Source organism: Thamnophis sirtalis, unplaced genomic scaffold (genome assembly GCF_051295495.1).
Source record: "Thamnophis sirtalis isolate CommonGarterSnake01/CBP01778 unplaced genomic scaffold, rThaSir2_p1.2 scaffold_9, whole genome shotgun sequence".
In the NCBI taxonomy this organism is placed as follows: Eukaryota; Metazoa; Chordata; class Lepidosauria; order Squamata; family Natricidae; genus Thamnophis; species Thamnophis sirtalis.
In genome coordinates, this window is record NW_028261389.1 from 51,891,856 (window position 1) to 51,917,053 (window position 25,198).

At 39.8% G+C, this 25,198-nt stretch overlaps 1 protein-coding gene and 1 pseudogene across 1 annotated transcript in view; one reads left to right on the plus strand and one right to left on the minus strand.

Moving 5' to 3' along the window:
- SLC38A1 (solute carrier family 38 member 1) overlaps nt 1–24,483 on the plus strand; it is a 102,274-nt gene extending 77,791 nt beyond the window's left edge. The window contains 6 exon segments of the mRNA XM_087723551.1: nt 2,085–2,185; nt 4,021–4,139; nt 22,448–22,589; nt 22,690–22,787; nt 23,750–23,822; nt 23,825–24,483. Of these exon segments, the coding sequence (XP_087579677.1) occupies nt 2,085–2,185; nt 4,021–4,139; nt 22,448–22,589; nt 22,690–22,787; nt 23,750–23,822; nt 23,825–23,847 (556 nt within the window). The 3' untranslated portion in view covers nt 23,848–24,483.
- LOC148044134 (uncharacterized) lies at nt 7,969–8,739 on the minus strand (annotated as a pseudogene).
- Nucleotides 24,484–25,198: the final 715 nt, after the last annotated feature.

The window sequence follows — 25,198 nt, forward strand, 5'->3', positions numbered from 1 at the left end:
CACGCAATTGAAAATATGAATACAGCACAAAAACAGGACAGAATTACTTACAGACAGCTTCTTACCTCGGAAAGGGGGGTATTACAATTAAAATCTTTAGAGGTATTAAAAGAGGAGAAGGTAGTTCAAACATGGTTCCAGTATGGGCAATTACAGGCTAGGTGGAAAATAGATAAAAAAATTGGTTTTATCCAAGTTGAGGATAATCTGTTTAAACAAATAAGAGATCAAAGCTTAATGCATATAAAGAGGATATACAATGTATTAGTACAGATGGATTCGGAAACAGAATTAGTTAAAGATTGTATGATAAAATGGGCTCAAAATATTGAGGAACCAATAATGTTGGCTACATGGGAAAGAATCTGGGTAAGAAATGTGAAATTTACACAAGCTCAAAATCTGAGAGAAATTTTTTACAAGATGTTCTATAGATGGCATTTAGATCCTAAAAAGTTGGCTTCTATGTATCCGAATGTACAGCCTAAATGTTGGAGGTGTGGTTCTCTCGATGCTACATATTATCATATATGGTGGACCTGCCAAAAGGTTAAGGCATTCTGGATAAAAATATGGTGGGTCATGCAAAATATTTTTAAAAGAAGGATAAAGTTTATTCCTCAGTTATTTTTACTAGGTATATGTACTGACTTTACAGTGGTAGAGACTAACTTGATTCTGCACCTAATAACTGCAGCAAGACTGTTGGTGGCGCAATATTGGAAGAAGGAAGACTTGCCTACAATCCAAGAATGGACATTGAAAGTGACAAACTTAGCCGAGATGGCTAAAATATCGGCATATCTTAAAGATCATTCAAATGAGAGATATAAACGAGACTGGAAAAAATGGATTGACTATATACAAAATAAATACGGGACCAAGAAATTCCAGTTAGCCTATGCTTAAGATCAGAAATGATTTAAACTGTTAAAAGTCAGTTCAGTAAGAAGAAGCTAAGGTCAATGTAGAATGTCATTAATTTCTTTATTTCTTTTTTCTCAATAGATTTTAGACTGTGTTAGTTAAAAATCCATACCGTGTACGGGTTCTGGGAAGTCGGGGGGGACGAGGAGGGGGGTTGGGGGGGGTGGAGGGAGGGAGGGGCACACACACAAAAAAATTGTACTTCAATGTCTTAATGATTGACAAATGATGAAATATTTGTGTTTTTTTTTTAAAGAAATAAAATAAATATTTGGCGATTGCATGTAATATTCTAATTTTCTGAGATGTGGATTTGGGGTTTTCATGAGCTGTAAGCCATAATCATCACAATTATGACACATCACAGCTTGAACTATCTTGCTTTGCATGTAATGAGTCTATCTCATATATTAGTTTCACCTTTTAAGTTGCATTACTGAAATAAATGAACTTTTGCACAATATTATAATTTTTTGAGTTTCATCTGTATTTTAATTTTGTACTAGCAATGTAAGCTGTCTTGAGCAGTGGTGAAATTCATTTTTTTTACTACCGCTTCTGTGGGCGTGGCTTGCTGAGTCTGGCAGGGGAAGGATTTTACAAAATCTCCATTCCCACCCCACTCTGGGGCCAGCCAGATGTGGTATTTGCAAACTACTCAAAATTTCTGCTACCAGTTCTCCAGAACCTGCTGAATTTCATCCCTGGTCTTGAGATTATACATACTATACTGAAGAATGAAGTATAGAAACATGTACACACTGATGTGAAATAAGATGAGGTTTGGATGGAAATTAGAAAGTGAACTTTTTAATCAATCATTAATTCTTAAATTTGGGGAATGTTGCATGTGTTTTAAATATGTTCCTTCATGACAGTGAATTAGGAATGCATTTGAGAATTTATATATTAGCTCTTATTGTTAAAGAATTGGATTAAGAATGAAGCATCAGTGTTTTACTATTTGCCTTTGTAACTAAGCTTCACATTAATACTCGTTTTATCTATAAATGAGTATAGTAAATGGTAGCATGTATTAAAGTTTAATAAATGTTGCTGAGGAGTCAGGCAGCCTCTGAATGAAAATAATAATTGAATGATAATACCATCAACATTCATTTCTCTTCATTCCTCTCATCCTCTCCTTTTTTTTACAGTCCTTCCCAGAAAAGAATGCAGATGGTTACAAAAATCTCTTTCTTTGCCATGTTTGTCATGTACTTTTTAACTGCTATTTTTGGCTATTTGACATTTTATGGTATGTATGTATTCAGTTTTCCCTAACATACATGATATTTTAGGTAACTTCTTCTTGACTCATAATACTTTTTAAAGCAAGCAACTGAGGCCAATAAAGATTACCCTATAATTCAAACATTATCACAGTCAAACATGAATTTTATAAAATGTGTATATTGCCACTTTCTTTCTTCTTTGTAAAGAAAGTAACATCCAGATCAGGAGGCCTCATGCTTAATTTGAAAAGGGCATTTTCTTATTTGATGATGCTGTTCTGCTGCTGGACTGGACTGTGGTCACATGATCTTCATTTTAAATATTACATGGCAGTTTCTCAGCCAGTCTAGCAATCTTCTACCACCACCACCCCCAGCAACCACTTTAAGGGAAGGGGAAAAGCCTTAGCCACCCAGTGCCATCTCAAACCGCAAGATGAGTGGCATATAAATTTGAGAAATGAAATTGAATAAAAATTAGTAAATTTGATTTTGATACATGAAGGAAGGAAAGAAAAAAGGAAGGCAGGAAGGGAAGCAGAACAGGAGCCCTGTAAGCCCTTCCCAGTCCATGCCACTCTCTTCTGTGTTCCCCCAACCTTTGCCACACCTCTGCATCCCTTCCCTGACCTATGCTGCATCCTCCATGTCACATTTTTTGTAACCTGCACCATCCCTTATTAGCACCTTGCCTGACCAATGTAGCATCTTTTGTACAACTACACACACCTTCTCCAACCCATGCCCTTTCATGCACATTGCCCAACCCATGCAGCACCTCCTGGGCACCCTTATACACTCTTCCTGTAACCCGACTCATTATCTCTTGATCTGCATATCACACTCTACACACTCACAAGCACCTTCAAGCATTACCCACATCCTCCCAGGTGCTATCCCCAACAGGTGCAGTACATCTTACGCAACTTTGTGACCCTATGCACTTTCTTCATCCACACACCCCTCCGCACCCTATCCAATCTACACAACACCTCACATTTTGCACATTTCTTCACCTCTCAAGAACCCACACATTTTGCCCGCCCACACATACCATGAGCAACTTGGCCAAGGAGAGAGAGCACAGCAGAAGCAGTCTCGAAGAGGAGATAAGTGCAGCTGGGTGCCCCCTTGGGAAAGTGTGGCTGGCTGGGCTGTAGGGCCCCAGTGCCCTGGGAGCTCAAGAGTAGGCTGGCACTTGCCCTCCGCTGTTCAGAGCTCCAACCAGCCTGCAGTGCCCTCCAGGGGTTCTCCTTATGGCCTGAGAGGGACAGCGAGGCTCCTGTGGTGGACAAGGGTTTGGTGCTTGCCTTGGTCTTGCCTTCCTCTTCTGAAGACAGTGGATCCCCCCCCCCAGCCCTACTTGGGCCACCACAGGCACCCCCCAGTGTGAGCAACATTGAGCTGTCCATAGCCAACCCAGTCATGCCCACCCAGCCCCTCAATGTGAACCACAACTCTGATGTGGCCCTCAATGAAATTGAGTTTGACACCCCTGATATAGAAGATTGTAATGCCAATCACCCAAACTTTGATTTAAATTTGAAATTCGGATCAGAAAATTGATTTGAGTTAGAAAATCATACAGATTCTCACTTCTGAGTCAATTAAGAAAAAGCTCATAACCACAAAGATTCATTGAAAATTGAATTACTGAGGCCAAGTATCCATTAGCAGATACAAATGGACACAGTTTGATGTGCTGAACCATTCTGACAATTCAATTTGAAAGGGTGATTCACCAGCCTCATTTCAAAAGATTAAATCACAAGTTGCTTGAGATGTTTTTTTTTACTAAATGGAAGCTTGTATTAATTATCTGACTGTTATAACAGTTCTATCATTGTTTTCCCTCCAGAATCTGTACAATCAGATTTGCTTCACAAATACCAGAATAAAGATGACATCCTTGTCTTAACTGTTCGTGTTGCCGTCATTATTGCAGTCATACTTACAGTCCCTGTGTTATTTTTCACTGTAAGTTGGAATTTTCTGTCCATTTGTTAATAGATTGATAGTTCCTGAATACAAGAATTGAATTGCTTCCTTATTTAGTTTTTGTTTTGGCAAGAATAGATTGCAAGTTAACATTGCCCCAGCCTCCTAAATTCCAAATATTTGCAATATTTTCTCAAAAAAAGTATGATTAAGAACTGTCCATTTCTGCTTTTATTAAACTGATTGACATGTACTTCTCAATTGTGTCTAATAAATAATGTACTTATTAATCATGCTGCAAAAATAACGTTTCCTTTCTGAGCCATACTATTTTCCCATTTACTCCATGAAGTTCTATTGATGGGTTGTTTTGGTTAATGAATATTATTTGATACACAGCTAACTCCGTCTGCATTACAATTGTTTGTATCTTTTCTTTTCCTTCCTCTGCTCCTTGTTGTTGTCTGATAGGTAGGTACTCTGAAGGCTAGAATATTTAAAGTGATTTGAAATGTTGAAGTATTCTATTTGTCTTTACTCTAACATAAATAATTGCTGGTGCTCCTTGTCAGTGGTTTAATATTAAAACAGGAACATTGATATTAAGTGATATTGTTCAGCCTTTCATGAATCCAGGCCGTATTAGGGCATAAATTTCATCATTCCTGCATATTGCTCATTGATGAGCAGTATAAAAGTGATGTAAATTATAGTACAGGTAATCCCTGGGTTATGAATGTTCCCTTAGCGAATGTTCAAAGTTATGTGATAAGCTCCCTTTAGTGTTTACGAACAAGTCCTGAAATTATGAATATTGCAGCAACACGGCAGAAAAACATCCTGAAAGAGAAGACTGGAAGTGCCAGAGACAGAAAGTATCATGGACCTCAAGCCGAGCTGAACCAATACTTGTGAACTTCTTAATTGTATGTATAAATCCTTAGCTCCATTGTAAAGAACTCCTTCTGCTGATTACTTGCTGAAAGTTCTATAAAAATGGCGCCGAGCTGTGTAGGAGGGGCGTGCCTCGGGTAGAGCTTTTGCAAAGCCTAAAAGTGATTTACTATCAAGAAGAGATTTATTATCAAAACAAATAGCAATTGCTGTATAATTGGACTGCCTGGTCTTTTTAACTGACTAAAGAAGATTAAGTTTGAGATGGCTTCTAAGCAAAAATCCCCCCCTCCTCCCCCCGCATCGAAAAGTGCCGGAAATTCACCAGCGCCTTCTGCTAAAATACAATCATCACTCCCTTCTACATCTGCGGGGGACCCCCTGACAAGGGAAATTCTGCAGAAGGAATTAATCGTTAAAAAATCATGCTGTTACGATGGAAACAAAACTTAAGGAAGAGATAGCTGCTTCTAACAAACAGATGTCTGAAAAACTTATGACATGTAACCAAATGATTAGAGGGGACTTGGTGACGGCTCTGAATTCAATAGTTGGTTATGCACAGGCCCTTGAAGAAAAGTTAGAAGAACTTAGTGACGCTAATACGAACTTGGCAATGAAAATGGAGGCAGTCCAGCAAAAGGTTAGCGATGCAGACAATGAAATCATAATGCTACAGTATAGGCAAATGGAATTGGCTTTAAGGATAAGGGGCCTCTCTGAAAATACACAAGAGAACCTGAAACAGACTCTCTCTGAAGCCTTCGACCTGATGGCGGGAAGGTCAGGAGGGAATCTTGACTGGCAAATCGAAAAAGTTTATCGCGTTAATTCCTTGCTGGCAAAACAAAAACAATTACCAAGAGATATAGTGGTCTACTTCGCCACTAGAGATGTGAGAAATACGATATTACAGGAATCCTATAAAAATAAGCTTCAAATCCGGGGTCGGGAGGTGACTATCTTGAAGGAGATACCACCTAAAATGCTGAGAACTAGGAAAGACTATGCCTTTCTAGTGGAAGAGCTCAAAAATCGCCAGATATAGTTTAGATGGGACGCACCAACCGGCATCGCATTTAGCTATCTTGGAAAAAGACATCGCCTCAATACGGTATGGAAAGCTCAAGATTTCTACACCAACGTACTGAAGGGTGGACAACCCTCTTCCTCTAGATCTAGACTAAGAGAACAAGAAGGATATGATAGAAAGCAAGCGACTCAAGTTTTAACAAGGGGGGATCAACTTGTTCTTTCAGAGGTACAAGAAGCTAAAGAACAAAGACAAGACTGCGTGGTTGCCAGACGAATGGAACAGGAATTAAGAAAGCAACGTACACAAGCCACCGTTCACGAGCATACAGGTGTTACATCAGAAACAGTGGGAGGAGCTAGGCCAAAGGTTAAATTTCAAGAGATTCAGATGGCTATTAAAAAGTTTCAGGGGGCTAATGATGGTAACTTAATCTCTAATATGGAATGTTAAGCGACTGGATTAATTTAGCAGGAAATGGAGTGCTCAGTATTGAAGGGTTTGATTTGATATATGGCTGCTTGTTTGCTGTATAATAAAGAGGTGGATGAGAACTTTAAAGGTCATGCTCTGGGGAATGCCTTGCTATGGGTTGGGAAAAAACATTAATATTAATTACATGGTAGATTTATAAAAAGGTTAAGGTATTCTGGACAAAAATATGATGGATTACGTAAAATGCTCTCTCAACCACCACCCCCAACCTATTCTCTGATATGTATAATCACTGACTGTACAGCAGTAGAGATGACTGACTTTGCATTTGATAACTGCAGCTAGATTGTTGGTGGCGCAATACTGGAAGAAGGAAGATTTGTTTACTATCTAGGAATGGATATTGAATATCACAAACTTAGCAGAGATGGCTAAAATAGTTTCATATCTCAAGGATAATTCAAATGAGAGATATAAACGAGACTGGGGAAAATGGATTGACTATATTCAAAATAAATATGGGTCTAGGAAATTTCAGATAGCTTATGATTAAGATCAGAAATGATACAAATTGTTTATAGTTAGCCTAGCAAGGAGGAGCTAAGCTCAATTCAAAGATGTTATTAACTTTCTACTTTTTCTTTAAGTATATCTTAAACTGTTTTTGTTAAAGATTTATACCTTGTATTGGTTCTGGGAAGTCAGGGTGGGGGAAGGTTGGGAGGGATTGGGAGAGGGTGGGAGGGAGTGGACTTTAGTAAGTTGGAGGAGGGATGTTGGATGATTGTACATGTATACTGCTATTTTTTCTTTTTTATGTATATTGAAATGGAATTATAAATACCATCAACACAAAAGGGATTTTGCTCAGATGCTGAAACACACCAAGAGAATTAGAGGAAGAGTGGGAAGTAGAGGAGAGAAGAAAGATAGGAAGAGAGGGATAGGAGAGAGGGTGAAGGGGGAAGATGAGGTGTATAAGGAGGAGTGGTAAGGGGAGAGAGGAGAAGGAGAAAGGATGGGGAAGTAGAGTAGTATGGAAGCGGAAATACACCAATGAGAGGAAGAGTGGGAAGCAGAAGGGAGAAGAAAGGTGGGAAGAGAGGGATAGGAGAGAGGGTAAGGGGGGAAGATGAGGAGGATGAAGATAAGGAGGAGTGGAATGTAGAGAGAGAAGGAGAAAGGAAGGGGAAGCAGAGTAGGAAAGGAAGATGGAGGGAAGATAGGAAGTAAGAGAGAGGTAGAAGAAAGAGGTGTATGGAGAGTAGAAGAGGTAATAATGGGTGTTAATCTTTTTGGGGCGTTGAGGACAAGAGGAACTGATGTAATCATTATTTAATACTATATGATACTGGCTATATATAGTATACATGTGATTGTATGTTATGAAAATGGAAATAAAAATATGTTTAAATAATAATAATAATTATTATAACAATTGTATCACAGCGGCCAGTTGTTTCGCCAGATTTGGCATTGGTTACTAGTCGGGCCCCACCCAGGGGCCTAGGACGTCGTAACGTATTTTCGTAATATGCGTGCAGATCCAAGCAGTGCGGCTTTTTGCATTTGACTGATGGTGATTTTGTCAATTTTTAACTGTTTTAAATGTAATTCCAGTGCTTTTGGAATAGCACCCAGTGTGCCAATTACCACTGGAATTACCACTGCTGGTTTGTGCCATAGTCGTTGAATTTCAATTTTTAAGTCCTGTTATTTTGCGATTTTTTCATGTTCCTTCTCGGCGACCCTGCTATCACCTGGTATTGCGATGTCTATGATTGTGACCTTATTTTTCTCAACCAGTGTGATGTCTGGTGTATTATGCGCCAGTATTTTGTCTGTTTGTATGCGAAAATCCCACAAGATCTTGACCATCTGATTTTCGGTGACTTTTTCAGGCTGATGTTCCCACCAGTTTGTTGCTGTTTTAATATTATAATTTTTGCACAAATTCCAATGGATCATTTGTGCTACTGAATTGTGCCGCAATTTATAATCAGTCTGCGCGATTTTTTTACAGCAGCTGAGTATGTGATCAACAGTTTCATCAGCTTCTTTGCAAAGTCTGCATTTGGCATCATCAGAGGATTTTTCGATTTTGGCCTTAATGGCATTTGTGCGGATAGCTTGTTCTTGCGCAGCCAGGATTAGTGACTCTGTTTCTTTCTTTAATGTACCTGTTGTTAACCATAACCAAGTTTGTTCACTGTCCACTTTATCTTTTATTTTTTCCAGAAATTGGCCATGCAGTGCTTTGTTCTGCCAACTCTCCATTCTTGATTTTATCACATCTTTTCTGTATTCTTGTTTCGTCTGTTGGGCCTTCAGTAGATTTTTGTTCTTTACTTCAATTAATAGATGTTCTTGACTTTCTTTTAAATAATCAGCCAGTGCATGTTTTCCTTCTTCAACTGTTTGCTTCACTTGTAATAATCCTCTGCCACCTGATTTTCGGGGCAGGTACAGTCTATCAGTATCACCACGTGGATGTAAACTGTAGTGCATTGTCATTAGTTTCCTGGTTTTTCGGTCCAAAAGGTCCAAATCAGCTTGTGTCCAGTTAACTATACCAGCTGTGTATCTTATAACTGGTATTGCCCAGGTATTTATGGCCTTGATTGTATTTCCACCATTCAATTTAGATTTCAAAATTTTCTTAACTCTGTTGGTGTACTCTCGCCTGACAACAGTTTTTACTTCTCCATGCTTGATGTTATCCAACTGCAGAATGCCTAAGTATTTGTAGGCTTCATTTTCTTTGCATTTAATTAATTGGCGATTGGGCATTTCAATTCCCTCACATGCAGTGATTTTGCCCCTTTTTATGAATACAGTGGCGCATTTTTCCATGCCAAACTGCATTGAAATATCGGTGCTGAATACTCGGACTGTGTTTGTCAATGATTGGATTTCTGTTTCTGACTTTCCATAGAGTTTCAAATCATCCATATATAGTAAATGCGAAATTTTTTCAGCTTCTTTGGCTGTTTGGTAGCCTAATTTCATTTTTTTTAAGATTACTGATAGTGGGATCATTGCGATGATGAAGAGAAGAGGTGTAAGTGAATCACCCTGGAAAATTCCTCGCTTGATATTAACCATTCCGTAGATCTCATTCCCTACTGCCAACTCAGTTCTCCATTGTTTCATCGCCTTTTCAGTAAAGGATGTAATATTTTTGTTAATGCCAGTTGTTTCTAAGCATTTTATGATCCAACTATGTGGCAGTGAGTCAAATGCCTTTTTGTAATCAATCCAGACCATATTCAAGTTCGTTTTTCTGTTCTTACAATTTTCTAATATCATTTTATCAATTAGAAGCTGATCTTTTGTGCCCCTGCTCCTCCTTTTTTTGCCTTTTTGCTCTACTGGCAAGATGTTGTTTGTTTCTAAATAATCCATCATGTTATCTGCAATAATGCCTGTGAGTAATTTGAAAGTTGTTGGCAAGCATGTTATTGGTCTGTAGTTTTCAGGTGTTGTTCCTTTAGTTGCATCTTTCTGAATCAAGTATGTTTTTCCAGTTGTCAACCATTCATCAATTTGGCCCTTTTGTAAAATTTCATTCAGTTGCCTGGCCAATATTGCGTGTAAACTGGTCAGATATCTGAGCCAGAAACCATGTAATTGGTCCTTTCCAGGTGATGTCCAATTCTTTACCTTTTTAACTCGATTTTTGACCATCTCAGTTGTTATTTCTAATACTTGCATTTGTTTGTTGCCAATGCTTTTCTCAAAGTCATGTATCCACTTTGCTTCCTTGTTGTAGTCCTTTGCATTTTCCCACAATTCTTTCCAGAATTCAACTGTTGCCTGTTTTTCTGGTTTTTCACTTTTGGTGTCACCATTCACATTAAGACTTTGATAAAAACGCCGTTGGTCTGATCGAAATTGCTGATTTTGTTTATATTGGATGATTCGTGCCTGGGCAATACCAGTTATAAGATACACAGCTGGTATAGTTAACTGGACACAAGCTGATTTGGACCTTTTGGACCGAAAAACCAGAAAACTAATGACAATGCACTACAATTGTACAATAATAATAATTATTATTATTGGTCAAGATCTTGTGGGATTTCCGTATACAAACAGACAAAATACTGGCGCATAATATACCAGACATCACACTGGTTGAGAAAAATAAGGTCACAATCATAGACATCGCAATACCAGGTGATAGCAGGGTCGCCGAGAAGGAACATGAAAAAATCGCAAGATACCAGGACTTAAAAATCCAAATTCAACGACTATGGCACAAACCAGCAGTGATAATTCCAGTGGTAATTGGCACACTGGGTGCTATACCAAAAGCACTGGAATTACATTTAAAACAGTTAAAAATTGACAAAATCACCATCAGTCAAATGCAAAAGGCCGCACTGCTTGGATCTGCACGCATATTACGAAAATACGTTACGACGTCCTAGGCCCCCTGGGTGGGGCCCGACTAGTAACCAATGCCAAATCCGTTGAAACAACTGGCCGCTGTGATACAACTGTATAATAATTTTTTAAAAAAGAAAGTATCCCAACCCACTCTGGTTGCTAGATTCATACACTGCTTGCTTCAGCCAGATCATTCCACCTGTAATGAAACTTGTAGTTTCTCTGGATTTGATGCTCATAAAGTGCCTCAATTACCTCTGAATGTTCTGGGCAACAACCCAGTGATTACCATAATTGTCCATGTCAGTAAGACACTTCATTGCATTTAACTCCAAAAACTGGTTTTTGTTTACAGTGGGATTTTTTTCCACACTTTCTTCTGGATTGGCCTTCTGGATATCTTGGAACTATATTTTCCAGGACTTACAAATACGCTAGGAATTCTGAGAGGTTATAGTTTCAAACAATTCCAGAGAGTCCATATTGGGAGAGATGGAATTGATAACCTTTTCACTTTTTAAAAATTATTCCATTAAAACGTAGGAAAGTAGCACCATTTACAGAGTTATGAATGTTTCCTTAGCGAACATTCGAAGTTAACACAATAAGCACCCCCTAGCGTTTATGAAAAAGTCCTGAAATTATGAATGTTGCAGCACTACAGCATTTGTTTGCCCTTTTGAATGACCACAGAGGCTCTGCAACATTCATTCTGCCTATTCCCACCACCACCCACACCACAAGCACTCTCACCTGTGGAGACACACTTACCTTGTGAAGATATTCCTACCGCACTTTCTTTGCTTGCTTCATTGCTTCAGGCTTTCGGTACATTCACAGAGAACAGAGGCCTAACATACTGCAAGATGATGTGAGATTAGTGGCATGAGATCTCATACTACTGATCTTGTGTGATCTCGCATTAGGCCTCCACTTTGTGAATTGAGACATGGATATTTGCAAACGGAGGGAAGGCTTCAGTCCTTCCTTCTGTTTGCCATTTCCTTGCCAGAGACTGCATTCCTGTAGGTTTTGGCAGCCCTTTGCAAAAAGATTCGTTGACACTAGCGGAGCTTGGGAGGAGCAGGTGCGTCCTTCCTAAGCTCTGTTCCCACCAGCAAAGGCTTTTTGAAAAGGGTTGCTGAAGCCTAAAGGGCTGCAATCCTCAAGTGCTTTGCGAACGGGAAAGGAGGCCCATTTGACAAGGCTTCTGATGATGAAAAACAAGGACTGGAAGGACGGCGCAGCCCTCTGGGCCTCTTTTTTTGTCACCAGAGGCCTCATCAAGCCCTTTGCTGAGGAGAAAGGAGGAAGCAGGCAAAGAAACAGGAGACAGATCTTCATAAGGTATGTCACCTGATGTGGCTGGATGAGAGGGGAAACAATTTTGGGGACGTAAGGGGAGGGAGAATGAGGTATTTGTGGGTTGGGGGAGGCCTTGGCTGGTCTGAAGTAGCTCTGTTTTGGCCGACAAAATGCTAGACAAGGCCTACGCACAGGAAAACAGAGCTGTTAAGGGATCCGTGTGGCTGAGAGGCAGGAGAGGACACAGCTTGCTAGATCTTTCCACAGTAAGTGACCTGGCGCAGCAGGTTGGGTGGGAGGGGAAAGCAATTGTAGGGAGTATGAGGTATTTCAGTGAGTTGGGGAGGCCTTGAGTGGTCTTAAGCAGGTAGCCTGTTTCATTACTAGCCCCACCCCCACCCCCGGCCTTCCCCATCCCGAGATACCTCAGGTGCACTTAACAAGCCATGCTTCAAATTCATGGGCGAAAGCAGGGTGTGATCAAGGTACGAGATTCACTCCCATGAATCCTCGGCTTACAAATGGAATGAACAGGCTCCATTACATTCGTAATTCCGGAACTATCTGTAGTTTTCAGTATGACTGATTTAGAAAACCTGATATAGTGCAGAAGATCAAACCAGATGTCAGCCTCTGCTTCGCTTGCTTCCTTGCTTTTGGCTGCCATGGAAACGGGGAGTGGGGCATGGTATTTGGGATGGGAATAAATGGGGCAGGACTAATAGTCAAAAAGGGAGTTTTGTTCTCACCATCTTCTGTCCATGCTGATGGCCAATGTTTGGGCCTGGTCAAGGCCAACTGTCCTGCATACCAACCTGATGATGGTTCTTGACGATGCAACCCATATGACACCTAAGGGAGTTGCTGTTTGGGCAATGAGGTGGGGGTTGTTGGAGGGAGGGGGCTGGGCAAATGTTTGATATGTATGATTTCGTGCTTTTCTGACTCAGACCTTGCTTTACTTTGCTGCTATCTATTTATAACCAGTAAAAGTACTTTTAATTCCACAAACAATGGAGTTGGGAGATTTTTTCTTGGTTAATGAAGGAGGCACGCCCGACAATAAGCAAGGTCTCAGTTCACGCTTATCACGGAGCTAACACCTTCCGAGGGGAGTGCAATAAAAATAAAACCTCCAAAGAAATGTCCAACCCAGGCAGTGACCAGGAGGACAACATGGGGGCTGCCGGATCCTCATGTCTCTTGGAAATGGAGGGGATGGCGGAACTGGATTTGGAGGAAAGATCCGTTCGCCCTAGGTGGTCATTGGGAGTGGGACAGAGATATGATCCTGAGGAAATTCCTGCGGGAGTTACCACCAGCCGACGTCGGCGACTTGCAGCTGCCTGGCAGGAAGCTGAAGAAGAGGATCTCATGATGTCCCACGGTATGAAATTCTTCCAAGAGGCTTGGGAGAAACATTGTTTTCATGAGAGCCAGGCTGAGAGGGAAGCTGATTTTCCTGATCAAGAAGAGAGATGTGCAGAGGACTTGTCTCACCCTGGGGGGGGGGGGGGCTGGGAGCAGACAGCGGAGCTGATCAGGATGAGAGAGCTCTGGTGGTGGCAGCAGCCACACGAGCCCTCCAAGGGGGGAAGGGCCCCCCCGCAGATGCCGAATGGCAAAAGTTCCTCCTCTTGGTGTGAAATTCAGAGGTGACTCAAAAGAACTGGGATTTTTCCTGGTCCAGGTCTGGAATTTCATGCAACAGTTTGGAGAAGATTATCGCAACGAGGAAGGCAAGGTGAGAGCTGTGACTATGGCATTGGAGAATAAGGTGGCAGACTGGATGGTCACCTTGCGTAATGATTGGATTTATTCAATTTGTATGCTGCCCTATTCCCGGGAGACTCAGGGCGGCTGATGACTCCCCCCTGCTGAGGAATTACAGTGTGTTTATGGCCGCCCTGAGGAAGTGTTTTGATGACCCGCTAGCCAAGTGTAAGGCGAGAGCCAAGATGAAAACTCTTACTCAGGGAAGAAGTCCAGTGGCTGAGTACATCCAAGAGTTTCGTGAGCTGTCGATGCATATGCAGGGAGGCTTTGTGGAGGCTTTAATGGACAGTTTTATGGATGGCCTGAACCAAGATATATACCAGAAATGTGTTAACAGAGGGGCCTCACGCAACCTGCAATGCTGGTACAAGCTGGCAGCAGATGTGGAGATTGACCTAGCCAGGAATAAATACCGGGGAGACAGTGATAAAGGTAAAAATTCCCCTCCTACCCACCCCTCCAGAGGAGCTCCGAAAGGAAGAAAGAATTGGTCTGCAAGCAAGCCCTGGTCTACTGCTTGTTTCCATTATGGGAAGGAGGGGCACCGAGCAACGAGCTGCCATTCAAAAATTGGCCCAAAACCCACTGCTGCTGGGGAGAGAAAGCCAGACAAACAACCGGGGAAATGAAAGGACACCACCATGAAAGGGGTGGAACCTGTTGAAAATTTCCCTCCCAACCAAAGGGAGGAAGAGCCCTCCTTTCTTTCTGGGGAAAGTGAAATTGACTCTGATGACGACCACTTGGTAAGTGCCCAATCGGGCCCCATGACCATTCCAGTAGAACTTAAAGTGCCCTCTACTGGAGCCCAAGGGAAAATGCTGGCCCTCTTAGACTCTGGATGCACACGTTGCATAATTAAGTGGTGGAAAAAATGGGATTAAGACTGAGGACTTTGAAAGTACCCATTGCCTTTTGCCAGTTGGACGGGTCTGTGGCTTGGGGGGGGGGCTGCCCATTTTGTAACTAAACCAATAAAAATGTGGATGGGGGATCACCAAGAGATTTTGAGTTTAATTGTTGCACCAGGGATGGATTGGCCCCTCATACTAGGATTACCCTGGCTGCGAAAATGGAACCCATACATGAATTGGACGAAAGGGTGGTTGCGTATCCGTTCTGCTAAACTCCTGGAGGGGAAAGGGGGGGTCTCCCACATAGCCAAGGCTGAACCAAACCTAGAGGCTGCAGTGCAGGAAAAAATTGAAGGGGAAGAGAAAACCCCCAAAACATATTGGGACCTGAAGGAAGTTTTCAGTGAAAAGGCTTCCGACAAATTGCTCCCCCCAACCGCACTACTGATTGCAACATCGAGATCATCCCAGGGGAAAAGTTCCCTAAGCCCCAGATTTACTCGATGACCCAACATGAAATGGAAGAATTATGGAAGTTTATTGACAAAAACTTAAAAAGAGGTTTCATACAACAAGCTAGGCCATGGGTGGCTGCACCGGTATAGTTCAGAGAAAAGAAAGATGGCTCCTTTCATTTTATGCATTAATTACAAAAATGTAAATGGGATTTGCGTAGAAAATGTATACCCCTTGCCACTCATGAAGGATATGTGTTGTGGCCCAGCAGGAGCCGTTGGAACTGCCACCAGACTTTGACAGCGAGCAGCCCTATGAGTCGGCTCTGGAGGATGTGGAGGATCCTGGACAGGGTTCTGACTCCTAGCAGGGCGCAAAGATGCTGTTTGGCCACCAGGAGGCGCCTGAGCCTTGGACCAGTGGGGAGGAGACAAGGGAGTGTGATCCTGAAGTCATGCATTGGAGCAGTGGGGAGGAGCCAAGGGAGTTGTTCCTGGACGCCCGGCACTGAAAAGCTAATAGGCAGTTACAGGAGATAATTGCACTCAGCTGGTGGTAATTAGGCTCCTCTCAAGACTATAAAAGGAATGATTGTGCACATGCCCTTTTGCAGGAGTCAATGTATTCACTAAAGTGGGAGAACTTTTGTGGCCGTCTTGTCTGTGCTGGATTGCTGCCAAGGCGTGGACTGTGCTGGATTGCTGGCAACGTCTTGCTGCCAAGGGCCTGTCTGTAAAGTCCTTGAAGTATTTTTGCTCTCGGCGTGCTTTGGTGTACGACAAGGGGGGTCAGAACAGATATGTTAGCACAGTTGGGCAAGGGGAAAAGTTTCATGAAGTTAGATCTAAGGGAGGCATACTAAGAGTCAGAATCAAAGAAGGGGATGAGTGGAAAACTGCTTTCAACTGCCCTTTGGGATGCTTCCAGTTCAGAGTACTCCGGTTTGGACTGCAGGGGGCGCCAGCAGTTTTCATGCAATGAATAAATGAAGTTTTGCATGAGCACCTGTATAAGGGCGTGTTAGTCTACCTCGACAGCATCCTTATCTATACGGAAACATGTGATGAACACGTGACTTTGGTGCGCTCAGTCCTCAAAAAACTCCAGGCCGCTGAACTTTATGCGAAATTGTCTAAATGTGATTTTCATCAGGAGAAGATCGATTACCTAGGGGACCATATTTCCCACAAATGCATCGAGATGGACCCGGCAAAAGTCCAGGGTGTTACTAATTGAGCACCTCCTTGTACTTGCAATTTGCAAATTTTTATGGTCAATTTATTCCCTTGTTCGCTAGCATTGCACTGCCCATTACAAATCTCCTAAAATCTAAAGGAGAAACCAAACCTAGGCCAGGTAAGCCTTTGAACTGGACTATGGAGCGTCAAGCCGCTTTCGAGAAATTAAAGCGACTCTTTGCAGCAGAACCGGTTTTGAAACACCCTGATATGAATGCGCCATTTGTGGTACAAACCAATGCCAGTGATGTTGAGCGCAAATTGCAACCGTGCACTTACACCTCACGTAAGCTTATAGAGACAGAAAGGAGATGGGCCATATGGGAAAAGGAAGCTTTTGCTGTCAGATGGGCTTTGATGACCTGGCGACACTTCCTAGAGGGGGCAAAACACCCTTTTGAAGTATGGACTGATCATAAAAATATAGAAGCGTTGAAGACCCCATGTAAGCTGTCACCTAAACAAGTGCGTTGGGTACAGCACTTCAACCGTTTCAACTTTACCCTCAAGTACATCCCGGAGGGGAAGAACTTTATGGCTGATGCCTTGTCCAGGCTTCCCCAGTACAAAAGCTCTAGACTGAGCATGGTTCATCTAATCATCCCAGCTAAAAATCTGGCTGCCCCAATGGTTACTAGAAGCCAAAACCCAGTTGACTTAGATGTGACTATGAACCTAATGAACAAACTCAAGGAGGGCCTTGAGTCTGATGACTGGTTCAAGAAACATTCGGATGAATGCACCATGAAGGATGGACTGGCTTGGGTAGGAGCTAAACTGTATGTTCCTGCTAACCTGAAACCTGTTGTTCTTCAACAGGCCCACAATTCGAGAATGGCGGGCAATTTTGGATTTGTAAAGACTTTGCATTTCGTTAAGAGGCAATTTTGGTGGCCTTCATTAAAAAAAGACATTGAGTCCTACATAACCAGTTGTCCCGTCTGTGCGGCTGCAAAAAGACCACCAGGGAAGCTCAAGGTCTCCTCCAAAGTGTTACCCGCCCTGGAGCCCCATGGAAGGAGATATCAATGGACTTTATTGTCGAGTTACCAGAAAGTCTAGGATATACCGTTATTTGGGTTATCACCGATCTATTTTCCAAACAGGTTCATTTTGTGCCTTCCTCCAAGGTCCCGTCAGTGAAGTCGTTGGCTAAATTGTTTATTTTACATGTATATAGGTTACATGGAGTGCCTGAACATATTATTTCAGACAGGGGGGTTCAATTCACCTCCCTCTTTTGGAAAGAGTTCCTGAAATTGATTGGCTCCATCCAAGGGCTAAGGTCCGCCCACCATCCTCAGACTAATGGGGTTTGTGAACGGACTAACTCAGTGTTAGATGTTTTATCAATTATCAACAGGATAATTGGGCTGAACTGTTACCAATGCAGAGGTGGCGTACAATAATTCTGTTCACAGCAGTACCGGCATGGCCCCTTTTAAAGTTGTGTTTGGTCAGGACTTTGTACCGATTCCTGAATTGCCTCAAGAGAAACCACAAATTTTATCCTTATCTGAGTGGAGTGATCAACTTCGGCAGTTTTGGCCCATGACCTGCAGAGCATTAGATGCGGCTCACGAGACTCACAAAAAACAGGCGGATAAGAAAAGAACTAAGCCAAAAGACTACAAAGTTGGGGATAGGGTGTTTTTGTCCACTAAGTTCCTACAAACCACCCAAAAATTGAAGAAGCTGGACCCAAAGTATGTAGGTCCATTCCCCATTGTGAGAATCATAAATCCTGTATCAGTAAAATTGGAGCTGCTAAAGAACCTTAGAAGAATTTATCCTGTTTTTCATGTGAACCTGTTGAAACCGGAGCACATTTCTTCCTTTCGTCCGCCTCAAACTTCACCTCCGGTCCCTCTTCTAATTGAGGGAGAGCAACATTTTGAAGTTAAAGAAATCTTAGATTCCAGAAAACAGAGGTCGCATTCAGTATTTGGTGTCCTGGAAACATTTCCCCCCTTCCCAGGCTGAATGGGTCGACAAATCTCATGTTAGGGCTCCCAGACTTTTTTTTTTAACAATTTTTATTTATTTTTGAACAAAGACAAACAAACATAAAAATAAAAAAGCCATCTTCCGTTACAAATTGTAGAAAGTGTGTTGGTTACAGTATTTCCATGCATCTCTTTCATAGTCATCACCTGCTTTTCATATCAAATCGCATATTTTAAATTCACACATATTCATGTATATCACGATTATTATATCTCAACCTTAATTTGACTATAATTGTTTTTACATCCTTTTATATATAATATTCAAAATCTAGAATAGGATTATATGATAACATTCTATTAAATCATCCTAAAATCATCCAATCACAATACATCTTTACAACATATTCTAGATAAAGCTTTTAAACTTCCTCTTATATTCTCCATGTGTTGTTTATATAATATTTCATATAATCAAACTAATATATCTATATATATTGTTATCATTATTAATCATTATTTAACTATAGCTATTGTCACTTCATTTTATACATACTACTAGTAAGCTAAATTTAGCATAGTTTTTATTATACATTTTCATTGCATCAACCTGTATCTTTCCAGTAATAGTGTAGTCTTATATCTCTTGCCATTTGTAGCATTAATATTCTAGTAAATTTCTTAAAAAATCTTGTGTGAACCTCTCTTCGCAACATGTTGTTCCTTTTGTATCTCATAAAAGCTCGAAACCCAGCATCTGCTCCTTCCATCAGCTTATCTTTGGTTATCACTAGTGCTTCTGTAAAGATTTTTCTCCTTATCTCCATCAATTGTTCTCCCTTTTCTTCTTCTATGCTTTGACATCTGGGATAGAGTTCCAATCCATCTATCTCCCCTTTCCATATTCCGCTCTTGCCATTACCAACCACACTCACTTTGTTGTCAGTATCCACAGATTTCTTATCTCTTTGCTCATTTTTTTCTTCCATTTTTTGAACTCTTTCCTCCACATTCTTCATTTGATAAACATCCTCAGTTTTTCCATCACATTTTTCTGTTTTGTATTCCATATTCTCCAATCTCTTTTCAATTCTCTCTGTCACAACTAATAGATTTTGAATTTCAAACATAATCATTTGCAATGTTACACTTTCTTTTTCCTGCTACGCCATTGTTCCAATTTTGCAGGCACTGCCATTATAGGATTCAAGGCTATTTTAATAAACTTTAAACAGGTTTATTATCTTTCAAGTCAAAATGTTGTCTTCCCTCCAATAGCTAGTGATAGAGCTCCCAAAAAGCACCTATATAAACAACTTGTGCTCTTCCTACTATCACTCTCAGTAAACAAACTGAACCTTGAATCTCAAGTGATCAGAGAAAGAAGAAAAACAATGTATCCAGCCTCTAAGTGGCAGTGTAACTGCCTGTTGTTACAACCTTCTTTATAATCCTTCTTATTATCTTCTTTATATTCCAAGCTTAAGAACGAAAGAAAAAACATTAAATGGAGATCAAAAACAATCAATCCAATCAAGCATTATAAAAAAAGAAGGAAATTTTTAATCTATAGGTGTAAGCAAAAGTGAAAAAAAGAAGAGGAAAAAAATAATTAATTCAGTTTAAAAAATAGAGAGCCTTTGCAAAAATTCCATCTATGAAAAAAAAATTAGAAACAGGATAACACACTAATTTTATGTAGATTAATTTCAGTGCTTACAGTCTTCTATCTTCAATTTTCATTTAACTTATTGGGGGGGGGGGTAGTCTGTCTTTCTAATAATAAAATTTCCTCACCAATTCGACACACTTTCTCTTTTCACTTTTTTCCTGTTCCGGAGCTGTCCCAACTTCAGCAGCTTCATTAGCTGCGTTTCTATCGCCGGAAAAAAGGCTATTCCTGGATTTTTCAGGGACTTTGCGATGTCCCTGAGATCAGCAGGAGGTGCCTTTTTCAACCACCGTCTCTGTGGGACGGTTTAGTTCCGAATGGATCATCCAGTGGCAGAAATATCGACTGCTATCTTGGAACACCAAGATCGCACGTTGTGCTATCTTGACGTCAGCCCATTTTCTCCAGGGCTCCCAGACATTTGAAGAACTTCTGCACCAATTATCCTGATAAGATTTGATGATAGGATAGATGTAAATATTTACATAGTTATTTTGTATTGTGGTTTTTTTTTCTCTCTCTCTGCAGGGATGATATCTCTTTCTGAAGGAGGGCCGGATGTCAGCCTCTACTTCGCTTGCTGCTTGCTTTCAGCTGCCATGGAAACGGGGAGGGAGGCATGGTATTTGGGATGGGAATAAATAGTGCGGGAGTGATAGTCAAAAAGGGAGTTTTGTTCTCACCATCTTCTGCACATGCTGATGGCCGATTGGACCTGGTCAAGGCCAACCATCCTGCATACCAACCTGATGAGGGTTCCCACATGACACCTAAGGGAGTTATAGATTGGGCAATGGGGTGGAGGTTGTTGGAGGGAGGGGGCTGGGCAAATGTTTTATATGTATGATTTCACGCTTTTCTGACTCAGACCTTGCTTTACTTCGCTGCTATCTATTAATAACCAGTAAAAGTACTTTTCATTCCACAAACAATGGAGTTGGGAGATTTCTTTCTTGGTTAATGAAGGAGGCACGCCCGACATCAGCTTTCTATGCATTTATTTTAAACATTAAAATTGGGAAGTACAGGTTGTAATCGACTTACAACTATTAATTCTGTGACCATTCAAAGTTACAGCAGCACTGAAAAAGTGTTTTATGAGCATTTTTCCACTTACAATGGTTACAGCATCCCCATGGTCACGTAATCAAAATTCAGATGCTTGGCAACTGGTTCATTTTTATGACAGTTGCATTGTCCCAGATCATGTGATCAGACTTTTATGACCTAACAAGCAAAGTCAATAGGGAAGCCAAATTCACTTAACAACCATGTTATTAACAACTGCAGTGATTCCCTTAACAACTGTGGCAAGAAAGGTCATAAAATGGGGCAAAACTCAGTTAACATCTCTCTTAACAACATACATTTTGGGCTAATTGTAGTCATGTCAAGGACTAACCATATCACTTCCAATATTAAAAAAATTGTGAAGATGTTTATAATCAAAGCAATTCATGAAACATATGTAAAAGAATCTTATAAAATACAGAATGAAATAAAAAGTAAATATTAAAACAATAACAGGAACTCCAAGCAACAATAAAAAGTATAATATCACTGTTACAGCAAATAAAAACATCAGCCATACTTCGTTGGGAAAGGCATTCCAAATTTGGGTGGTCAACCAATGTAAAGGCTTGTTCCTGGGTAACTTTCTGTCCCATCCTAGCAAAAGAAATCATCCCAAGCAGGCCTTTGAGGCTAGCCATGGCACAAATGGGAACATTCAGAAAAAGATTCCTTCAAGTCCCACAAATGGAAGAGTTTTATAGATTCAAACTATCCCTTGAGTTGGGACTAGAAACGAACTGGTATTCAGGAAAGATAAGAGCTAATCTGTTCATATCATCCAAGTCTAGACAGCACCCTTATTGCAGTATTTTATAGAAAACTATGGGATTCCCCAGGTAGTCAAGTCAAGCCTCCTCTGAATTCCTGAACAATTAGAACTCAAAGGCAATCATACACTCTTATGATATTAGTTCAAATATTTATCAGAAAGTGAAAATATATAATATAAATGAGTGTTCATTGTTCTCCGTTCTTTAACAATTTCAGATGAAAATTCTGCTTGGTATGAGAGATTAAGTATTTTAAATTTGGCAAAAAGCAATTGAATTTTTAATTTGAAGCAAAATTTTAATGTTTTATTAGAAAAATTGTGATAGCATAAAAAAGCTATAGCTGAAATAAATAGCAATAGAATTAAAAATGCTGATATTCACAAATATATTAATTCCTCTAAGTGAACACAGAATATAATACTAAAGGAGAATTAATAAAAAGATATCTGTCCCATGTAACATTATGCCTAACAGATTTATCTTTTTTTTTCTTCCATAGGTTCGTTCATCTATATTTGAGCTTGCTAGAAAAACCAAATTTCATTTATGCCAACATATTGTGGTTACATTGGTCCTTTTGATGATCATTAACCTGCTGGTTATTTTTATACCTTCCATGAAGGATATTTTTGGAGTTGTAGGTACAGCATGCTAAATATATTTAATTAAGATTTCCTCCCTTTGTGAGACTTAGACTTGTAAATTGTTTACATAACACCAAAATGTTTCTCATTATTATAGGAACAACATCTGCCAATATGTTGATTTTTATTCTTCCATCTTCACTCTATTTGAAAATCACCCATCAAGATGGTTCAAAACTGATTCAGAGAATTTGGGTAAGTTAGTATACTTTATTATCCTTCATTAAACAAGATTAAAAGCTGTACTGTGCAAGTGTAACAAAGGTAGAACGTACTTTTTCACCAGAATGAAGGGTCTTAGATCTTTCCAGTATGCAAACGGCTAAATGAGCCAGCATTCACGTCAGAAGGCAACAAAGATAAATACTTGTTTGCAAAAGAATGTACCAGTACCTTAAAATGATCTGCATTAAATTGCTTGCACTGCTTATGAATAAGAACAAAGATTTAAAGAAGGGAACCTAATCATACAGGACTCTTAATCACAGAAACTTAGAACAGGTTTCTCATTTGATAGCCTTTGCCCAATACAAGGAAACAGAAACCAAGGATATTGGGAATGCAGGAACAAAACTCAGAGATGCCTGACAAGGCTAAGATTACATATTCTGAAATAAATTCAAAGCCATTTCAGAAATATTTAAACCATCTATTTTAAAAGCAAAATAATTGTTTTAAACTCAAAACAGGACTCCATTTAGAATGCAAGATAAAGCAAATTAGAAACACTTTGCACACCTCTGAATTAAATTGTAAGAGAATTATCCATGAATTGTTGACATAATTAGAGATTGGTTGTGTGCTGGCTTCCTTGCTTTCCCCATGAACATATTTCTTCTTCTATTTAAAGCCCATTCTCAAATGGCTAATCATTATATAATAGAAGTGTGCAGCTTTTCCCAAATTGGGCACCACATACTCCCTTTGAATCCCACACCTAGGAATGTACTTCTAAATAGTTTACTTTTAAATAAAGTAAGAATAATTAATAGGATATTACTCATGCATTTTGATAATTTTCCCCTTCTTCAATGCAATTGAATGCAATATTTGTGATAGTAACTTTTCAATATCTTTAAGAACTACACCCTGGATACTCACGTTGGAGCACACTATATATATAAATAAATGTAAATAATATCTCATTTTGGTTCTAGGCTTCCCTCTTTTTGGCATTAGGAATTTTATTTTCCATGGTGAGCATTCCTCTTGTCATCTATGATTGGGTGCATTAAGACATGCCACTGAAGGTTAGTGAGATACCAAGAAGAACACTTGCTGTTCAAAAAACCATCGGTCACCTATATTGCCAGTATGTCCTACTCATCAGAAATATCCTCTATGAAACAAACAAACAAGAATTAATCATCACTGCATATTTTCCACAGGAGATAGTTAATTTGTAATTTTTGCATCAGTATTATTACAGAGGTCAAAACAATTTCACAGATCCCATTGGTCATAGGTCTTCCTGTTGCAGTAAATGGTAATGAAATACCTGAAAAATATCTTCTACTGCTTCATACATTGCACAGGAATATTTCTTCTGATTTTCAGCTAAAATCCATTAGCTATTATCCTGATCAAAGTAGATCACATTGGTGCAGTAATGTGGTTAACAATTAGATAGATAACTAGTATTTGGTCACATATAGACTCAATGGAGTCTTTTGATATTAATAAACAAAGACTAATTATTTAAGCTCAGTTATCCTTGTGGGAGATATGTATGCATGTGTATCCATTTTCAAAATAGTTTCCCAGGAAATTGCATCTGATCTCCCTGTCCCTCTACAATATTATTTGAATTAAAATACACCAAAATCAAAAGAAACAGATCCAGAGGTAATGTGTGTGAGATATAAAATTTCTTGGCGCCAGAATTACATTTGTAAATATATATATATTTGATGAAGTTGTGATCTTCTGGTTAGGAGAATTTCAAACTTTCTTTTGCTCTTACAAGAACAATAAAAACAAAAAAGCTGTTGCCAGTGAAAAAACATACTGATCCATTATAAATTCTATTTTAATATCATGTAGTAAAATAGATACTGACAATTGTATTGCCAGAACATATAATTAATAAAAAGGAAAAACTTTGTTCTTTAGTAGAAACTTCTTCTAATATCAATGAAGACATCATTGTAATTGGCACCTGGTATAATCATAGACATCTTTACTGGTTGGTAAATATTTTACTGGCACTATGCAGCCTAAGAATGCAAATGAGAATGCTGTCTATTGACCTCTGATGCACAGAGGTGGTCTGTAGCTCAAGGGTCTGCAGTTCATGAAAAGAAAGAATACAGGACATGCTGGCATTTATATTGGGAATCTTTATGCATTCTTGGGTTGTATGCAGTTTTTTCAGAGCTTGCTATCAAGTACATAGAAGCTTATAATCCTTTTTATTATGATATTTATCCTTTCATTATGGGCATTTCTAGACCATATGTGTATAGCTGGTTCAGGCCCTGGAACAGTGATGATCCTGATACTCTTTTTGTGGTTTTTGTCGCTTTTAAGAATGTATACTACAGTAATTCAGAATGCCTTATTGTTTATGACTTCTACAAAGCACTTTTCTTCGCAGTCATATTGGA